Raw genomic sequence first — 21,728 nt, forward strand, 5'->3', positions numbered from 1 at the left:
CTCCCTGCCAGTATGGAGACACCAGAAAAGACTGAGACCAGGACTGAGGAAAGGCCAGCCATCTTGAGATCCCAATCTATCAACCGTCCGTGACCCCCAGATCCTGCAGAACTGGAGCAGCACAGCTCCAGGAGATGGAGGGCACAGACCAATCAGAACCAGAGATTAGAAAGGAATATTCACTTACCTCCCCCAGCACTGCTACAAGGGACCCAGACCATGGTCCCGGGAATCGTCTGTATGGTCGGGGGGGAGGGAGCAGGGTGGGAAATGATATTGTGGGGAGGCAAATTCTCTGTCACTGGTGTCAATGACGCAGTGGGTGGACAGCTCCATATGGCTGGTGTAAAATACGGTAACAGTCTGCTGCAGCTCATTAACGTGTACGCCTCAGCTGTGCTGAGCGAACGGCCAGCTGTCCTCCACACAGCAGCAAAATCCCTGCCAGACATCCTCCGTTCCGGCTGAAGACTTCAAACACATTGCTGATGCAGCTGGACAGCTCAGTAGGACTGACAGGAGGCTGGGCAGCAGCTCCAGACTCCTGATGGAAATGGTTAAAGATGCAAAGATGTGTCTGACCTTCAGCACCCATGCAGGGGGAGCTGAACCGTAACACACTCGGGCAGCTCAGAACAGTCCCAGATAGACTTCTGCTTCACATTGAAGCCAGTCACGGTCAGACCCACTGATGTCGCACCAGTGCATTTCCCCGACCACTGCCTCCTGGCATCTATAAGAAACCAGAAGCCAGACTGGGTGATGTGGAAGTTGAATATCGGGTTGCTATGCCAGTCCACAGCATTCCCTTACAGACAGTTTGCTGCACTGGAAGACCAAAGGGGGTCTTTCACCAAGTTGATGGCCTTTTAGCAACACTTGATGTCTGTCTCAGTGTGAAACAGATGTATCAAAGAGTCTTCCGACACACAACTGCAGGGGATGAACTATGGCATGGACCCTGGTATCCTTCTCCTCACCTTCTTAACAAATTCACTGCCTGCAAAGAGGTGGGTGACCGTCTCTTCCCCACTACAGCCATCCTGAGGGAAGTGCACATTGAGGATGATATGACATCTGTAGAGGAAGGCAATGACAGTGGAGGCTCCTCTCACCATCAAACCAAGGGAGGTCTTAGTGCTTGTTGGTCAGATCTGGCAATGAGGCATTCAGCCAGATGCTATCTGCCAGACCTTCTTACTTAAGCTAGCACATGTACGATATGTCTAGATATTGTCTGCACCCAATTCTTGTTGATGCCCCAACCATTGTGAGATTGAACCAGGCACTCCCTCTCACAATTTACACATCTCAATTCCCCATGTGTTTTGAATATATGATGACATACAGTGTGCCTCATATTAATTAATTGCTGATAGAAATTAGATAGAGAGGTTTTACTTACAACTTCCAAAATTAACTTACAACAAAATGTGGAGTATGTCACTTTGAAAGCAGCAAACTAGATGTGAATTAAAATGACCCACAGGTTGTTGCTTTATCTGTATAAAAAAAGTTTCCCTGTAACTTTCAGAGAAGACAATTAGTGCTGGCAGTCCTCAGAATCAGGTTTAATATTATTGGTATATATCATAAAATATGGTGTGCTGTAGCAGCAGTACTTTGCAATACATAATTAAAAGCTATAAATTACAGTAAGAAATATATATATTAAATTAAGTAAGTAGTGCAAAAAAACGAGAAAGCAAAATAGTGAGGCAGTATGTATGGGTTCATTCTCTGTTCAGAAATCTGATGGCAGAAGGGAAGGAGCTGTTCCTAAAATGTTGAGTGTGTGTCTTCAGGCTCCTGTACCTCCTCCTTGATGGTAGCAATGAGAAGAGGGCATGTCCTGGCTGATGGGGTCCCTAGTGATAGATGCCACCTTTTTGAGGCCCAACATTTTGAAGATGTCCTTGATGCTGGGGAGACTAGTGTCTGTGATGGAGCTGGTTGAGTTTGCAATTTTCTGAAGCTTTTTCCAACCCAGTGCAGTGGCCCCTCCATACCAGACAAAGATGTAACCAGCTAGAATGCTTTCCACGGTAAGGTAAATTGGTAGAAATTTGTGAGAGGCTTTGAGTTTTAGAGCCCTCTGTAATGCCTGGGTGTGCAAACTGCAACTTGTTGCTCATCAGGTTGACCTGAGCATGCTGTTGCCACTGCACAACCTGGGGAAAAACTACAGTCACAGTGTATAATCAGGCTCACTCCCAAAGGGCACTTCCAACCTTCTTTTCTCTCTCCCACACCGATGTTCCATCATCGCCAAGACCACCATGATTGATCTGACCACCAGAAGCAGCTGGTGTTCAGAACCTCTGCACAAACTAGCCATAATGGAAAGAGACATATTTCTGTCACAAAATGCTGGTGGAACACAGCAGGCCAGGTAGCATCTATAGGGAGAAGCGCTGTCGACGTTTCGGGCTGAGACCCTTTGTCAGGACGAACCGAAAGGAAAAATAGTAAGAGATTTGAAAGTAGTGGGGGGAGGGGGAAATGCGAAATGATAGGAGAAGACCGGAGGGGGTGGGATGAAGCTAAGAGCTGGAAAGGTGATTGGCGACAGTGATACAGAGCTGGAGAAGGGAAAGGATCATGGGACGGGGGGCCTCAGGAGAAAGAAAGGGGGGGGGAGCACCAGAGGGAGATGGAGAACAGGCAAACAACTAAATATGTCAGGGATGGGGTAAGAAGGGGAGGAGGGGCATTAACGGAAGTTAGAGAAGTCAATGTTCATGCCATCAGGTTGGAGGCTGCCCAGCCGGTATATAAGGTGTTGTTCCTCCAACCTGAGTTTGGATTCATTTTGACAATAGAGGAGGCCATGGATAGACATATCAGAATGGGAATGGAACGTGGAATTAAAATGTGTGGCCACTGGGAGATCCTGCTTTCGCTGGCGGACCGAGCGTAGGTGTTCAGCGAAACTGTTTCCCAGTCTGCGTCGGGTCTCACCAATATATAAAAGGCCACACCGGGAGCACCGGACGCAGTATACCACACCAGCCGACTCACAGGTGAAGTGTCGCCTCACCTGGAAGGACTGTCTGGGGCCCTGAATGGTGGCGAGGGAGGAAGTATAAGGGCAGGTGTAGCACTTGTTTCGTTTACAAGGATAAGTGCCCAGGAGGGAGATCGGTGGGAAGGGATGGGGGGGACGAGTGGACAAGGGAGTCACGTAGGGAGCGATCCCTGTGAAAAGCAGAAAGGGGGGGAGGGAAAAATGTGTTTGGTAGTGGGATCCCGTTGGATGTGGCGGAAGTTACGGAGAATTATACGTTGGACCTGGAGGCTGGTGGGTGGTAGGTAAGGACAAGGGGAACCCTATCCCGAGTGGGGTGGCGGGCGGATAGGGTGAGGGCAGATGTTCGGGAAATGGGAGAGATGCGTTTGAGAGCAGAGTTGATGGTGGACGAAGGGAAGCCCCTTTGTTTAAAAAAGGAAGACATCTCCTTCGTCCTGGAATGAAAATCCTCATCCTGAGAGCAGATGCGGCGGAGACGGAGGAATTGTGAGAAGGGGATAGCCTTTTTGCAAGAAACAGGGTGGGAAGAGGAATAGTCCAGGTAGCTGTGAGAGTCTGTAGGCTTATAGTAGATATCAGTAAATAGGCCGTCTCCAGAGATGGAGACAGAAAGATCAAGAAAGGGGAGGGAGGTGTCGGAAATGGACCAGGTAAATTTGAGGGCAGGGTGAAAGTTGGAGGCAAAGTTAATAAAGTCGCTTATCCTTGTAAACGGAACAAGTGCTACACCTGCCCTTACACTTCCTCCCTCACAGACAGGGCCCCAGACAGTCCTTCCAGGTGAGGCAACACTTCACCTGTGAGTCAGCTGGTGTGGTATACTGCGTCTGGTGCTCCCGGTGTGGCCTTTTATGTATTGGTGAGACCCGACGCAGACTGGGAAACAGTTTCGCTGAACACCTACGCTCTGTCCACCAGAGAAAGCAGGATCTCCCAGTGGCCACACATTTTAATTCCACGTTCCATTCCCATTCTGATATGTCTATCCATGGCCTCCTCTATTGTCAAAATGAATCCAAACTCAGGTTGGAGGAACAACACCTTATATACCGGCTGGGCAGCCTCCAACCTGATGGCATGAACATTGACTTCTCTAACTTCTGTTAATGCCCCTCCTCCCCTTCTTACCCCATCCCTGACATATTTAGTTGTTTGCCTGTTCTCCATCTCCCTCTGGTGCTTCCCCCCCCACCTTTCTTTCTCCTGAGGCCTCCCGTCCCATGATCCTTTCCCTTCTCCAGCTCTGTATCACTTTCGCCAATCACCTTTCCAGCTCTTAGCTTCATCCCACCCCCTCCGGTCTTCTCCTATCATTTCGCATTTCCCCCTCCCCCCACTACTTTCAAATCTCTTACTATCTTTCCTTTCGGTTAGTCCTGATGAAGGGTCTCGGCCCGAAACGTCGACAGCGCTTCTCCTATAGATGCTGCCTGGCCTGCTGTATTCTACCAGCAATTTGTGTGTGTTGTTGTTTGAATTTCCAGCATCTGCAGATTTCCTCGTGTTCGACATTTTTCTGTGTCTGGTTGAGGAGCCAGAGGCCTTGACTATTGATTTTGAGACATGAGTGCAAATCCCATCATGAATGCTAAGGAATTTAAAGAAAATAAATAAATAAATTGAGATCCATTTGTATCAGTAATAGTGATTGTGGTAAAAACCCTTTTTTAATTTTAATATTAGATTTTATTCATAATAAAAATATACTTTATATACAAAGGAAGAGAGAGTGCAAAAACATGTAAATTTATGGTTGTTATACTTTGCTGTTTTGCCACTCACATGGCTCCATGAAGTGAAACCCCTTTCATTGTTTGAAGGAACTTCCTTACTGTGGTGCTTTCCTACAGAACATTAGTATTCACTGCATCGAGCCTTGGAGCATCAAATTGTATGCAGGCAGGCTTCCCCACATCATTATTTATCATAATTTTCCAGTATCTCTCAGGGAAACATTGGTTCAAGACCTAAGTACACCTACTCAAAAGAAGAGAAAATTTTTCAGCTGGGATTTTAAAACTTCAATCTCTGGCTGGAGATGTCTATAGAATTTATGGCTTCAGGCACAAATTCCTGAGATGAGTTGCATGAACATAAATATTAAAGTCTGCCAAATCCATTTCTACAAGTTGTTCAGCCAAGTGAAGCAAATCCAGATGCATTATAGGGCAGTAATCATTTTAGACAGATATCCCTAAGTCTAATTTGTGGATTTTTAATTAATGTAGCTGTCAGCTGTGCAGAAATAGTTGAGTTTATTTGTTGAACACCAGAAAGTAGGAGTAGGCCACCAGGCTCCTTAAGCCTGCCCTGTGTTCAATATGATCATGGTTGATCAATGCTGGCCTCAACACCCCTCCTGTGGCAGCTCCTCAGGGCCCTGAATTTCTGATCTTTCAAAAATTAATCTACCTCTGGCTTAACGTTTCTAATGATCTAGCCTTTAGAACCCCCTGGGGTAGAGAATTATGAAGATTCACCACTGTCTGTGAAAAAGGATTTTATTGTCTCTTCATTTTGAATGATCTGCCACTTACAGTATATTGTAAATACATACCTGTGGTGAACTACATATACCTGTCTGGACACGCCCCCCCCTGCTGACTGCTCCTGTGGCTCCTCCCACAGACCCCTGTATAAAGGCGATTGGAGGCACTGCTCCTCCCTCAGTCTCCAGCTAACAAAAGCCTATCTTGACTCACGTCTCCGAGAGTTATTGATGGTACATCAATACCCTCATTCAAGACTCTCCCACTGGTAAAAACAAACTGAGCATCTATCCTGTCATGTCCCCAATTGGGATCTTATGTTTCAATAAGGCCATCACACATTCTTCTAAACTGCAAAGAATATGTACCCATGCAGAACGTAGGGGATGGAGGAATGATCTCGTGTGTATAACATCATGAGATACACAGAAAGGGTACTTTCTACAAAGGGTACACAGAGGGTGGTATGCAGATGGAGTGTGCTGCCAGAAGAAGTGGTTGAGGCAGGTTGAATAACAACAGCTAAAAGATAGTTGCACAGGTAAATGGATAGGAAAAGATCAGAAGGATATGGGCCAAATGTGGGCAAATGGGGGTAGTTTGATGGGCATCTTGGTCAGCATGGATTAGTTGGGCTGAAAGGCATGACTGAGCACCCATCTGCATCATCCATAATGAAAATTACAGCCCACGACATTGAGCAGCCTTTTAGCCCACTCCACGATCGATTGAACACTTCGTTCTCATCTAGAGCTACATTTTTCTTTCATTTATGTGCCTATATAAGAGTCTGCTAATCTCCCCAATGTATCCACCTCTACCACCACCCCTGGCAGGGCATTCTATACTCTTACCACTCCCTGTGTGGAAAAAGCCTGCCTCTGACATTCCCCTTTATAATTTCCTCCAATCAAATTAATATTAACCATTGCCACCCTAGGAAAAAGGCTGTGGCTGTCCATTCTATTTATGCCTCTCATCATATTATACACCTTTATTAAGTCAGCTCTCATTCACCTAAGCTCCAAGGAGAAAAGCACTAGTTCATTCAAACTTTCCTCATAAGACATGCTCCCTAATCCAGGAAGCATCTGGTAAACTTCCTCTGCACCCACTCTAAAACTTCTACATTCTTTCTGCAATAAGGTGACCAGAACTAAACACACTAATCCAAGTGTGGCTTAACCAGAGTTTTATAAAGTTTTATAGAATTACCTCTGGCTCTTGAACTCAATTCCCTAACTAATGAAGGCCAATACACAGTATACCTTCAGCTTATCAACCTGCACAGCAACTTTGAGAGATCAGTAGACAAGGGCCCCAAGATCCTACTGTTCCTCAATGCTGCTAAGACACTTGCTCTTAACCTTGTACTCTGCCTTCGAGTTTGACCTTCCAAAGTTTATCACACTTTTCCAGATTGAATTCAGTCTATCACTTCTCAGCCCAGCTTTGCATCCTATCTTGGTTCCACTGTAACCAAGAGAACCTTCTACACTGTACAGAAAACACCAACCTTCATTCATCTGGAAAATTACTAAATCATTGTTCCACTTTCTCACCTAAGCCATTTATAAACATCACAAAGAACAGGAATCCCAGGCATGGGACCAGCCTCCAACCTCCAGGCAGAATCCATTCTGTCTACTACCCTCTGCCTTCTGGGAGTGAGCTAATCGAGAATCCATGCAGCCATGTTTTGCTGGATCCCATGCCTCCTCATTTTATGATTGAGCTTACTGTGGGCAGCTTTGTCAAACTACTTATGATAATGCATATACATCACACCAGCCACTCTGTCTTCATCAAATTGTTTTGTCACTGCCTTGAAGAATTCAGGCAGGCATGACCTCCCCCTCACAAAGCTGTGCTGACTATACTGAATCAGACTACGCTTCTTCAAATGCTTATGAATTGTGTCTCTAAGAATCCGCTTTAGTTGATTGCCCGCCACTGATGTAAGACTCACCGGTCTGTAATTTCTAGGATTATCCCCATTATCTACCCCCTGATCTTCTGGTATTGCTGCTGTGGCCAGTGAGGATGCAAAGATCATTATCAAAAGCATAGCAACCTCTTCCCTCACTTCCTGTGGTAACATAGGGTATTTTTGTCTGGCCCCTAATATTATCTTTCCGAATGTTTTTCAAAAGTTCTAACACATCTTCTTTCTTAACATTGACAAGTTTCAGCATGGTAGCCTGTTTTACGCTGTCACACATTCATCAAAGTTTCTCTACCTGGTGAATACTGAAGCAAAGTATTCATTAAGGACATCCTCTGACTCCAGACACATTTTCTCTTTTATCCCTGATCAGTCCTACCCTCACTCTGGTCATCCTTTTGTTCTCCACATATACGTACAACACACTGAAGATTTTCTTAATCCTACTCATTAAGGCTTTCTCATGCCCCCTTCTAACTCTCCTCAGTACATTCTGGAGCTCCTTCCTAGCTACTTTATAACTCTCAAGAGCCTTTTCAGATCCTTACTTCCTTCTTCCTGTTGACTAGACGTTCCACTTCTCTTGTTAACCATGCTTTCCCTGCCTCAATGGGTCAAATCTATCCAGAACCCCATGCAAATTTTCCTTGAACAACTTCCATATTTCCATTGTACATTTCCCTGAGATCTGAAATAAAAGCAGAAATTGCTGGAAACACTCAACTGCTCAGCCAGAATCTGCGGAAAGGGAAACAGTTAACATTTTGGGGTTACTTTATTCATAAAAGTGCAGTCAAAAGATTACCTTCAAGATGGTGAGGACAATATGAGTGAGTTGAAGTTCTGGAGCATGTTGATATTAAGGGAGAGGAGGTGTTGGAGTTGTTAAAATACATTAGGACGGATAAGTCCCTGGGGCCTGACGGAATATTCACCAGGTTGCTCCACGAGGCAAGGGAAGAGATTGCTGAGCCTCTGGCTAGGATCTTTATGTCCTCGTTGTCCACGGGAATGGTACCGGAGGATTGGAGGAGGCGAATGTGGTCCCCTTGTTCAAAAAAGGTAGTAGAGATAGTCCGGGTAATTATAGACCAGTGAGCCTTATGTCTGTGGTGGGAAAGCTGTTGGAAAGGATTCTTAGAGATAGGATCTATGGGCATTTAGAGAATCATAGTCTGATCAGGGACAGTCAGCACGGCTTTGTGAAGGGCAGATCGTGCCTAACAAGCCTGATAGAGTTCTTTGAGGAGGTGATCAGGCATATAGATGAGGGTAGTGTAGTGGATGTGATCGACATGGATTTTAGTAAAGCATTTGATAAAGTTCCACATGGTAAGCTTATTCAGAAAGTCAGAAGGCATGGGGTCCAGGGAGGTTTGGCCAGGTGGATTCAGAATTGGCTTGCCTGTAGAAGGCAGAGGATCGTGGTGGAGGGAGTACATTCAGATTGGAGGGTTGTGACTAGTAGTGTCCCACAAGGATCTGTTCTGGGCCCTCTACTTTTCCTGATTTTTATTAACAACCTGCATGTGGGGGTAGAAGGGTGGGTTGGCAAGTTTGCAGACAACACAAAAGTTGGTGGTGTTGTGGATAGTGTAGAGGATTGTCAAAGATTGCAGAGAGGCATTGATGGGATGCAGAAGTGGGCTGAGAAGTGGCAGATGGAGTTCAACCCAGAGAAGTGTGAGGTGGTACACTTTGGAAGGACAAACTCCAAGCCAGAGTACAAAGTAAATGACAGGATACTTGGTAGTGTGGAGGGATCTGGGGGTACATGTCCACAGATCCCTGAAAGTTGCCTCACAGGTAGATAGGGTAGTTAAGAAAGCTTATGGGGTGTTAGCATTCATAAGTCGACGGATAGAGTTTAAGAGTCGCGAGGTAATGATGCAGCTTTATAAAACTCTAGTTAGACCATACTTGGAGTACTGTGTCCAGTTCTGGTCACCTCACTATAGGAAGGATGGGGAAGGATACAGAGGAGATTTACCAGGATGCTGCCTGGTTTAGAGAGTATGCATTATTTTTTTATTAGTTTTTTTAATACATTTTCTACATCGCTACAGATAAAAAAAACCCAGATCGGAATGAAGAACATTAATACAATGCAAAAATAAACATACAATAATAATATAATACAAAAGAAGATAATTGAGAAAGCACCCAAATTGAAGATATGTAAAATTAGTATCCTCCCCAAGCCCCGCAACAAAAAAGAACTCCAGACCAACCACAACACAATCTAGAGAGTATACATCAGGACATTCAAACCCCCAAAACTGTAAATACACTTAGCAACAGAAGGTATTAATGCCTACTACCAACAAAAAAGGAGCTGAAAGCAAGGGACCGAAAAAAAACCTTAGTTAAGAGGAAGGTTATGAAAATACTCAATAAAAGGTCCCCAGACCTTATGGAACTTTGTATCCGAATTAAGAACTGAATAATGAATTTTTTCAAGGTCTAAGCAGGACATAATATCATTAAGCCAATGAGCATGCGTGGGCGGGGCAACATCCCTCCATCTAAGGAGGATTAAACGTCTAGCCAGGAGAGAAGCAAAAGATAATATTCGACACTTAGTCGAACTCAGACATAAATCTGTCTCACCCAAAAAACCAAACAAAGCAATTAAAGGGTTAGGTTCTAGGTGGTGATTCAGAATACAAGATAACGTTATGAAGACGTCTTTCCAAAATTTCTCCAAGCCAGGACAAAACCAGTACATATGAATGAGAGAGGCCACGCCCCTTTTGCATTTATCACAGAGAGGACTAATGTTAGGGTAAAATCGAGATAGTTTAGATTTAGACATATGGGCTCTATGAACAATCTTAAACTGTAAAAGGCAATGGCGAGCACAAAGAAAGGTTGAATCAACCGATTTGAGAATCGAATCCCAAGTCTCATCAGATAAGGAGATATTTAAATCATGCTCCCAAGCCATTCTAATTTTATCCACAGGGGGAGAGTATGCATTATGATCAGAGATTAAGGGAGCTAGGGCTTTGCTCTTTGGAGAGAAGGAGGATGAGATGAGACATGATAGAGGTATACAAGATATTAAGAGTGATAGAGTGGACAGTCAGCGCCTCTTCCCCAGGGCACCACTGCTCAGTACAAGAGGACATGGCTTTAAGGTAAGGGGAGGGAAGTTCAAGGGGGATATTAGAGGAAGGTTTTTTTACTCAGAGTGGTTGGTGCATGGAATGCACTGCCTGAGTCAGTGGTGGAGGCAGATACACTAGTGAAATTTAAGAGACTACTAGACAGGTATATGGAGGAATTTAAGGTGGGGGTTATATGGGAGGCAAGGTTTAAGGGTCGGCACAACATTGTGGGCCAAAGGGCCTGTACTGTGCTGTACTAGTCTATGTTCTATGTTAAGTCGGAACTAGATCCGCCAATAATTACATGCTAGATGTTGGACTTAAACTGATCATTCAATGTCTGCATTATGTGCACTTGACCTACTGTTAGAAGTTGTTCTGTATTTGACCCAGGTGTGGAATTCATGCACTATCAATTACAATGTGATGGCTGTGATGGTTGCTTTATTCTCAACTGCTTGACCATTTATGTATGTTATTGCAAAGGAGTTGTTTTATTTTTAATTAGATTCTTAACATTGACATGATGCAGATATAAAACAACAGTCACAATTGTGATAATACCAAAGATTTTGGAAGTAGATGATGCATTGCAATGACATTGCTAATTATAGGGCCCATTGTTACGCCAGCTGTTACACACTAATAATCAGTCAGTATTATCAGCAGTCTATCACACACTAAGCAATGTAGGTGTGAGCATGTTAATTTGACCGTGTTTCTTTTACATAAATGATAGGGATCCTGTTGTTTTCTCTGGGAGGTAACTTGCAGTCGATATTTGTTAAATATGGAACCCTTGCCGCAAGAGTCTGAGACTCTGACTTGCATGGGTTGACAGGACTTTGTTGTTTCAGCCTGCCTCAACATTAACATGGTCACGGGGAGCAATCTGTAGTCATAAAAGTACTTACCTCTTCACTCATTGATGGACAAGGCTTTATACTCTGCCCCTTTAATTTTAACACCTTCAGTTTAATACTCATGTTCTTGCAGTGCTATTCTTTTATGCACCATGTTATAATTTCTTTGCTCAAAACTGCAAATGTAAAATGTACAAACAGTTGCATGCATAAACAGCGAATCTCACAGCTTTATTGACTGTGTTTTTCTGTGACAGAAGTGTTTGCAAAATATTAGTTTTGTTGCCACATCATTTCTATATTCCCACCATTCTACTGACAGTAGAGTGTAAAGCCTGTGCTATTACTAACCTAGGGAACTACATCTGCTAAGTAGGCTGCTATATAGAGTTGGATCCATAACTATAATACTAACCATGTTTAGTGCTCATTCAGACTGAGGGGCTGCAGTCTGAATCGGGGAAGGCTGCTGTCTGTCACTAGAGGAGAGAGCAGTTGTCTTTAAAGGGTGACCTTGAACAGCATGGGGTGTCGCCTTCTTACGAGCAGCTCAAAGGCAACAACAAGATCACAGGAAGAGTGGCACGGTTAAGCTGTCATCTTGAGAGAGGAGCATGTACGTTTGTGTCCCACTGCCACTTCCTCAGAAATCCAGACAGCTCTAACAGCCCGCTAGCCCTTTCACACACTTGGATCTTGCTTTAGATGACAGGCCTGACCTTTCAGTCTGAGCTTCCACCAACTATTTCACTGTGTTCCCTATAGACAATGCTGTTAAAGACAAAATTAAAATAATCAGAATCCAAGCACATCCACAGTTTAGTCCTCCAGTGGTCTGCCCCATCTTCCTCTTCCCCTGAGAGATGTGGGTGTGAGTTTGCAATTGTATGGGTGGACAATGGGGGAGGAGCCCTAATTAGCAAAAAAAATGCCATGTGTGTGATAGATGCATGGTGATTTGAGCAGTGCCTAAGGCTAATGTGGTTTATATTTTTGAAGAAGTGTTCACGGATCTTGACTACTACCAGACCTCATTCCTGCACTTAGCCAGCTCCTTACTGGTATTAACCTTTTGTCCCTACTGCCTTCTGAGCATGTCTGGAGGATCCCAGAGCTCCTGGAGATTCTGGTTCTGCAAATCCCATTCCAACTCCTCCGTTGAAGCCTCCGGGACAACATGCAAAGATCCAGTATGCCATTCTTAAATGTTTCCCTGGCCGCAAGAAGGTGCAGTTTGAATGGAAGCAAAATAGAGTTGCTACTTCACAGCACCAGTGGTCCAGGTTTAATCTTGGATGCTGCTTGTGTGGAGATTTTGTATGTTCTCCCAGTGAGCCCATGGGTTTCCAGTGTGAACACTGGCTTCCTCCCATATCCCAAACTCACAAACTCACATGTGTTGCTTGACGACAGTAAATGACATTAAATATAAAAGATTTTATTAAGAATTCTCATTTCCTCTGATTTACTTATTGTTTTCTCAACTTTTTCCATTTTTTAAAATTTTATTTCATTTCCAGCTGATGAATCAATCTGAGCAATTACTTACTTTACAGCATACTTAAATCTTAGTACACTGGTTGTCAAATTAATCATAAACAGTGGCATAGAAGGTGTGATGGAGAATGCCCACACTGAATTTACAGCCTAGCGTGTAGGTGAGTGAAAGAATCTGGGAGGAGTTGATGAGAAAATGAGATTGAAAATATGGGATTAATGTAGCTTTTAGTATATTTGTGGGTGGGTGATTGATGTTGAGCATGGATTTGGTGGGACAAGGGGCTTGCTGTATGTCTCAAAGCAGGTTAACATTAACTGGAGTACATTGCCCTGCTGTGGAAACCAATCAGAGAGTGGTGTGGTTACTGACAGGTCGCTCCAGTCATTGTAAGCACCATGAGGTTGGCATTCTACCTGTATTTCACCAAGTAAAGCCAATTTCATTGCATATTCCATTGCCACGCCTACTTTGGAAACCAAAAATTTGGCTTCCACAGACTTGAAAAGATCAATGCGCCAGTGTAAGGTGTAACTTCTGAGTAATGCATAAGAACTATTATCTGCCATTTACCCCTCTTAGCTTTTCTGTTCATTAATTCCTTCTTCTTAAGCCTATCACCCCAACAGCAACTCCCCAGAGTCCTCTCTTCAAAGTTCCAAGTGAGTTTATTACCAAAGTACATTTATGTCATCATATACAGCCCTGAGATTCATTTTCTTGTGGGCATACACAGCAAACCCAAGAAGCACAACAGAATCAATGGAATACTAAACCCAATAGGATGGACAGACATCCAATGTGCAAAAGACAACAAACTGAAAATACAGAAGAAAAAATAATAATTACAATAATAATTAGGGTATCAAATCTGAGACAACAAATGAATTATACCTTGGCACTCCTATACAGTACTGTGCAAAAGTCTAAGACACACATACATACATACATACATATATATATATATATATATATATATAGGTGTGTGTGTGTGTATAGATATATATAGATAGATAGGTTTTGCACTGTACTGCTGCAAAAAAAATCAAATTTCATGGCATATGGTATGTGAGTGAAGATAAACCTGATTCTGATATGGGTCTCTATTGTTGACTGAGAGGCAGTGGGGCAGAGAGAGAGGAGAATCATGGTTGGTAAAGGTGGAAGGGAGAGGGGAGGGAGCAATAAGCACCAGAGAGATGTTCTGTAATGATCTATAAACCAATTATTTGGAATCAAATGACCTTGTATGATGTCTGACGGCTGGGTATGTCTGCCCCCACACCACCCCCCACCTCCGGCACTCTTTCTCTACCATCTGTCCCACACCCCTCCTACGGCGCTCCACCATCACCATTCTCAACGTCCTTCACTCATGCAGATTCACAAATGTGCTCTCTTAGTTAAATTTTAAATGTTACGCTCCTTCATCAGTAAAGCTAAAGCAATTAATTCAAATATTAGAATTATATTCTAAAGATATAACCATGAACTTTGGACTAGATTAAACAAAGAAAGGTGCAATAGAGCTAGTAGAATATAAAGCAGAGCAGCTTAACAACTGATGGATGACTATGAAACGTATATGTACTGTTTCTGGGATATCAACAAGCAAAGAAAATAAATCATAGTGCAATAAAGAGAAAACGTTCAACAGAATTTACTTCAAGGCTTAAGAAAACCTGCCAAGCAGCTCAATAGTAAAAATATAACAAAGGCAATAAACACTTTAGCTATACCCATATTAATGTATTCTTTTGGCGTAATATCTTGGTGAGAAACCAATCTGGAAAATTTACAAACAAAAATGAGAACTGAAGTTACAATTTTTAGAAAATACTATGTATGCTCAAACACACTTAGATTAACACTATGTAGGACAGAAGGAGGAACAGGAATAAAAACATTAAAATATTACACAACAGTCAGATAAAACTCCTAAGAATATATTTTCACTGACAAGTACAGGATTTAGCACTCCGTGTGAGCATATGCAACTCTGATAAGAAGTACACACCACTAACTCTAAATGAAAAATCAAGAAACTATCACTACAGAAGAAAAAGCGAACCAATGGAAGAGCATGACCCGCAACGGAAGCCATCCCCACGATCTGAGCAGGCTGGATGGTGACATGGAAGCGTCGAACGCCTGGATCAGAGTTGGAGACCTTTTCCCAGAAACAGAGGGGTTCCGTGTGGCCAGGCAGGACTGGGGGTGAAGACAAGAGATTATAACAAAATACAATAAATGCAGAAAATGCCAAGAGAAACCAGAAACAATCCAACGCATCTACAGCAGGTGAACTCAGTCTGATTACTTACACAGGCACAAGCAAGTGGCAGTCATCATACACCAAAATCGTGCTTTAAAATACTGACTCAAAGGACAACACACCTTGCTATAAATACAAGCCTGATCCAGTTTTAGAGACAGTCTTACAAATTATATTATGACCAATCCATTATTACAGATAAGGCAATCCATAATAACTGTTTAGATTTAATATTACAGGATAAACAAGCAAGGACAACTTACTTAGTAAATACAGACATTCCAAACACACACAACATACAGAAACCAGTAAGTGGGAAAGCACCAGGTATAAGCTGTATTAAAAGAGGCAATTGAAAGATGATGGAAAATGAACAAGATATACATTGACCCAATAGTAATATCTACAACTGGTATCATCCCAAAGTTACTGCACAATAAGCAATGAAGCCTACACGGCAATATTTATGTAAATCCCCAGAAAGCCACAATACTAAACACCATTAAAATAGTTTGAAAGTTCCTAGCCATTGAGAAATGAGTGTGCTTGGCTATGCGCGTACCTCAGGTTTTACCTCCACCTTTCCCTCCTCCCCCACCCCCGACTCTGCTTTCCGCAGGGATCTCTCCCTATGCAACTCCCTTGTCCATTTGTCCCTCCCCACTGATCTCCCTCCTGGCACTTATCCCTGCAAGCAGAGCAAGTGAGTCTGTTGGCGTCATATACTGTGTCCGGTGCTCCTGGCTTGGCCTCCTGTATATCAGTGAGACCTGACATAGATTGGGAGACTGCTTCACCGAGCACCTTCAAGATGGAATGGGAATGGGAATAGGAAGTGGAATTAAAATGAGTGGCCACTGGAAGAAGTGGGATCTCCCAGTGGCCACTCATTTTAATTCCACTTCCTATTCCCATTCCCATTCCAATATAACATTCCATGGCCTCCTCACCTGTCACAATGAGGCTACACTCAGGTTGGAGAAACAACACCTTATATTCCGTTTGAGTAGCCTCCAACCTGATGGCACGAACATTGATTTCTCGAACTTCCGCTTGAAGTAAATCCTCGCGTTGTATTTGCTTTCCTTACCACTGACTCAACCTGCAAGTTAACCTTTGGGGAAGCCCACACAAGGACTCCCAAGTCCCTTTGCATCTCTGATATTTTGTTTTTCTCCACATTTAGAATATAGTGCATGCCTTTATTTCTTCTACAAAAGTGCATGACCATACACTTCTCTACGCAATATTCCATCTGCAACTTCTTTGCCCATTCTCCCAATCTGTCCAAGTCCTTCTTCAGACTCCCTGCATTCATAACACTTGGAGTACTGTGTTCAGTTCTGGTCACCTCACTACAGGAAGAATGTGGATACTATAGAGAGAGCGCAGAGGAGATTTACAAGGATGTAGCCTGGATTGGAGGAAGTACCTTATGAGAATAGGTTGAATGAACTTGGCTTTTTTCCTTGGAGTGACGGAGGATGAGAGGTGACCTGATAGGGGTGTATAAGATGATGGGGGGCATTGATTGTGTGGATAGCCAGAGGCTTTTTCCCAGGGCTGAAATGGCGAATACAAGGGGGCATAGTTTTAAGATGCTTGGAAATAGGTACCGAGGGGATGTCCGGGGTAAGTTTTTCACACAGAGAGTGGTGGGTGTGTGGAATGCACTGCTGGTGGTGGTGGTGGAAGCAGATACAATAGGGTCTTTTAAGAGACTTAAATGGGTACATGGAGCTTAGACAAATAGAGGGCTATACGCTAGGGAAATTCTAGTAGTCTCTAGATTAGGTTACATGGTTGGCACAACATTGTGGGCCGAAGGGCCTGTAATGTGCTGTAAATTTCTATGTTCTATATAACACTACTTGCCCCTCCACCTATCCTTGTAACATCTGCAAACTTCACAAAAATGCCTTCAAAGCTTTCAAACTATTATCATGTAATTTGAAAAGACGTGGTCTCAATTAACAACTCCAGCGGAACACCATTAGTCACCAGCGGCCAACCAAAATAGGACCTCCCTTTATTCCGACTCTTGGCCTCCTGCCAGTCAGCCGATCTTATATCTATACTAGTATTCTTTGTGTAACACCATGGGCTCTTATCTTGTTAAGCAGCCTCATGTGTGGTACCTAGTCAAAGGCCTATGACAATCCAAGTAAGGAACATTTTCTGACTCTTCTTTGTCTATACTGCCTGTTATTTCCTCAAATAATTCCAACAGATTTGTCAGGCAAGACTTCCCTTTAAGGAAACCATGCTAACTTTGGCCTAGTTTATCATGTGCCTCCAAGACATCATTCTTAATAATAACTCCAACATCTTCTCAACCACTGAAGTAAGGCTCACTGGCCTATTATTTCCTTTCTTCTGCCTCCCTCCCTTCTTAAAGAATGGAGTGGCACTTACAATTTTCCAGTCCTCTGGAACCATTCCAAACTCTAGTGATTCTTGACAGGTCATTACTAATACCTCCACAAACTTTTCAGCTATTTCTTTCAGAATCCTGGATATAGTCCATGTGGTCTAGGTGACTTATGTACCTACAGACCTTCCCAAGCACCTTCTCCATACTAATAGCAACTACACTCATTTCTGCCCTCTGGCACTCAGTTCTGTCCCCTGACACCCTCGAATTTCTGGCATACTGCTGGCATCTTCCACAGACAAGACTGATGTAAATTACTTATTAATTCATCCGCCACTTCTTTATCCCCATTACTACCTCCCTAATATCATGGTCCAGTGGTCCAATATCCACTCTCGCTCTCTTTTACTCTTTATATATCTGAAAAAGAACTTTAGTATACTCTTCTACATAATTGCCTAGCCTGCCTTAATATTTCATCTTATCCCTCTTTATGTTTTCTAGTTGCCTTCTGTTGGTTTTAAACACTTCCCAACCCAATTATCCAACTTCCCACTAATGTTTGCTCTATTGTATGTCCCTTCTTGCTTTTATGCTATCTTTGACTGCTGTGGTTTCCTCGTGTTCTGTTTAGAATACTTCATCATCTTTGTGATGTATCTATCTTCCACCTGCCAAATTTCTACCAGAAATTCCAGCTATTGTTGTTCTGTTGTCATCCCTATTTGTGTCTCCTTCCAGTTAACTTTGGCCACGTCCTCTTTCATGCCTTTGTAATTCCCTTTACTCCACTGTAATACCGATAAACCTCACTTTATCTTCATCCTCTCACACTGGAGGGTGAATTCTATCATATTATGGTCACTGTCTCTTAAAGGTTCTCTTACCTTAAGCTCCCTAATTAAATCTGTTCCAATGCACCAATTCCAGAATTGCCTTTCCTTTAGTGCTCTTAAAAGGCATCTTGTACGCATTCTACAAATTCCCTCTCTTGAGATTCAACACCAACCTGATTTTCCCAATCTACCTGCATATTGAAATCTCCCATGACTATTGTAACATTGTCCTTATTACATGCTTCTCTGTCCCCCATTTTATTTTAATCCTACATCCTGGCCACTGTTTGTATATAACTCCCACCAGGTCTTTGGAGCTTCTGTTGGAGTTTCTGTAGTACAGTACTGGGTTTTCACGGGATGGGGATCCTAGCCCCATGCCCAAACCTCTTCCTTTTGCAGCCAGGCTTGGGACCGTTCATGGCGGAGTTCATTTTACTCTTACACTGTTGTTTATTTTGTTCACGTCTAGATGAGAACAAGGAAGTTTCCAAGTCCAAACTCAATGCTTTGGCTGAACTCGATGACTTAAAGAATCAAGTGTCAGAGCTACAGCATCAGGTAACAGTATGGGACCAACAGCAGCAAGGAAATAAAGATGTTCAGGCTGAGCACTGTCTGCAGCTAACACAGGTATGAGTCAGATCAAAACAACTCATTCACGCAAAATAAATTAAGATAATGGAATTATCACCAAAGATTTTCTGTAGGCATGTGCAAACTCACTGTTAACTCTTAGGTCTCTAGGCAATTAGATGACAATTTAGTTTACCTTCACCATCCTCTACTATCAGATTCTATCATCTTCAGCCCTTTATCACTTCCCAGCTTCTGATAGACTCTCCTCCCTCCCTCATCTGCTTATCACCCCTTGGCCTGAATGCACATATCACCTCTCAGTTCTTGCTTAACCCCTTCCCTTCACTGACTATCACACCACTTTCTATCCATCCTGGTGAAAGCAGACCCAAAGTGTCAATTGCCAACTTGCATCCACAGATACTGCTTGACCTGCTGAAGTCCCAGGAGCCTTTTTGTGTTGTCCCAGATTTCCAGCGTTTGCATCCTTTTTAGTTTACCTTCTTCTGCAGTCTGTAGTACTGTACAATATTACAAAGTTAATAGTGATATATTGTAGCAACACACACACACAAAAAGAACTTCAGTCCAAAAAATTGACTGTAATTTTTTCCATAAATGCTTCCTGGCCTGCTGAGTTCCTCTAGCATTTTGTCTGTGTTGCTTGGATTTTCAGCATCTGCAGACTTTCTCTTGTTTGTTAGTGATATATTGTAGTATCTTTATTGTAAGATTATTTGTTAGAAAGAATTTATCAAAACAAGTATCCAAAAAGCTGTTAAGACGTTAAAGGTATTTTTAAGGAACCTCCTTTTATTCCTTATTGGTACTTACTTTCTCTACTCTCCCTTAAGGTATTTTTCCTGATGTTGAATCATTCTTAACAATTATTTACCTTATTTCAGATTTATATTTAAAGTGGAGGTTGATGGTTCTTGATGGTAAAGACATCAAAGATACGGGGAGACAGCAGGAGAATGAGTTTGAGAAGGAAATAAATCAGCCATGATGGAATGGTAGATCAGGCTTAATGGACCAATTAGTCTAATTCTGTCCCTAAGTCTGAAGGTTTATGGTTTACACCAGTTGGCAAATTAATCTTAACGCGTGTTAGTGAATGTCCACACTAAATTCACAACACACTGGATTTAACTGTGAGAACCTATTCTCAACTTGCGAACAAACAACTTCTTGGTATCAGCAAAGGGCTAGCAGTCTGTTGGGCTGTTAGAACTGAAGTACCAAGTTCAGATAGGGAGCATTGAGGTTAGAAGAGGAGGGAGAACATAGGCAAAATCTTAACCATGAGGTTGTGTGGTGTTGCAAAGTGATTGAAGGAGGTCCTTGGACGTGATTGGTGGGGTACGAGCAGGAACGGTGGCATGGGGAAAGTGAGAAGGCTTATGTCAATTCCTAACCCACAGATGGCACCAGATTCCTTGGAGAGGGATGGGATAGACAAAACAGACTCAGTGGATGTTGCGTATTTTCAGCTAGCCTTTGACAAAGGTGTTTCATATGGGTCTGTCTAACAAGATAAGAGCCCATAGTATTACAGGAAAGATACTAGCATGGATAGAGCATTGGCTGGTTGGCAGGAGACAAAGAATGGGAATAAAAGGAGCCTTTTCTGCTTGGCTGCCAGTGACTAGTGGTGTTCTGCAAGGGTTGGTGACGGGACCGCTTCTTTTTATGTTATATGTCAATGATTTGGATGACAGAATTGATGGCTTTGTGGCCAAGTTTGTGGATGATACAAAGATAGGTAGAGAGGCAAGTAGTGTTACAGAGACAGGGAGGCTGCAGAAGAACTTAGATAGGAGAATGAGCAATGAAGTGGCAGATGGAATACAGTGTTTTGAAGTGTATGGTCATGCATTTTGATAGAAGGATTAAAATTTCCTAAAGGTTAACTTGCAGGTTGAGATGGTGGTGAGGAAGGCAAATACAATGTCAGCATTCATTTTGAGGGGACTAGAATTTAAAAAGCAAGGATATAATGCTGAGCTTTTATAAGGCACTGGTGAGGCCTCACTTGGGAGTATTGTGAGCAGTTTTGACCCTTTATCTAAAAAAGTATGTGCTGACATTGGAGAGAATTCAGAGGCGGTTCAAGAGAAGGATTCTGGGAATTAAAAGGTTGTCGTATGAGGAGCGTTTGATTGCTCTGGGCTTGTACTTGCTGGAATTTAGAAGAATGAGAGGAGATCTCTTTGAAACCCATTGAATGTTGAAAGGCCTAGATAGAGTGGATATGGAGAGGATGTTTCCTATAGTGGAGGAGTCTAGGACCAAAGGGCACATCCTCAGTATAGAGGGGTGTCCACTTAGAATGGAAATCAGGAGCAATGTTTTCAGCCAGAGGGTGGTGAATCTGTGGAATTCATTGCTACAGGCAGCTATGGGGTCAAGGTCATACTTAAAGCGGAGGTTGATAGTTTCTCAATTAGTCAGAGCATGAAAGGTTGTGGGGAGAAGGCAGAAAAATGGGGTTGAGAAGGAAAATAGGTCAATCAGGATGAAATGGCAGAGCAGACTAAATGGGCGATTGGCATAACTCTGCTCCTATGCCCTATGGTCTTTGGCTGATGGCGGAGATCTGATTGATGCAGAGGTTATAAGCAATCCTGATCTTCATGGGCATCCTTCAGTGATGGTCCTCTTCCACACTGTCCTTCGGCTGCCAGATTTCCAGAGTTTAGTGCTAAAACTGGAAAAAGAGAAAAAG

At 43.0% G+C, this 21,728-nt stretch overlaps 1 protein-coding gene across 2 annotated transcripts in view; it reads left to right on the forward strand.

Moving 5' to 3' along the window:
* Positions 1-21,728, forward strand: part of LOC140737996 (protein FAM184B-like) — a 208,738-nt gene that overhangs the window by 115,222 nt on the left and 71,788 nt on the right. For both annotated transcript variants that reach the window (XM_073064943.1, XM_073064941.1), the window contains exon 4: positions 18,894-19,054. In XM_073064943.1, coding sequence (XP_072921044.1) covers positions 18,894-19,054 — 161 coding nt within the window. The remainder of the gene's footprint in view (positions 1-18,893; positions 19,055-21,728) is intronic.

Source organism: Hemitrygon akajei, chromosome 13, assembly GCF_048418815.1.
Source record: "Hemitrygon akajei chromosome 13, sHemAka1.3, whole genome shotgun sequence".
NCBI lineage: Eukaryota > Metazoa > Chordata > Chondrichthyes > Myliobatiformes > Dasyatidae > Hemitrygon > Hemitrygon akajei.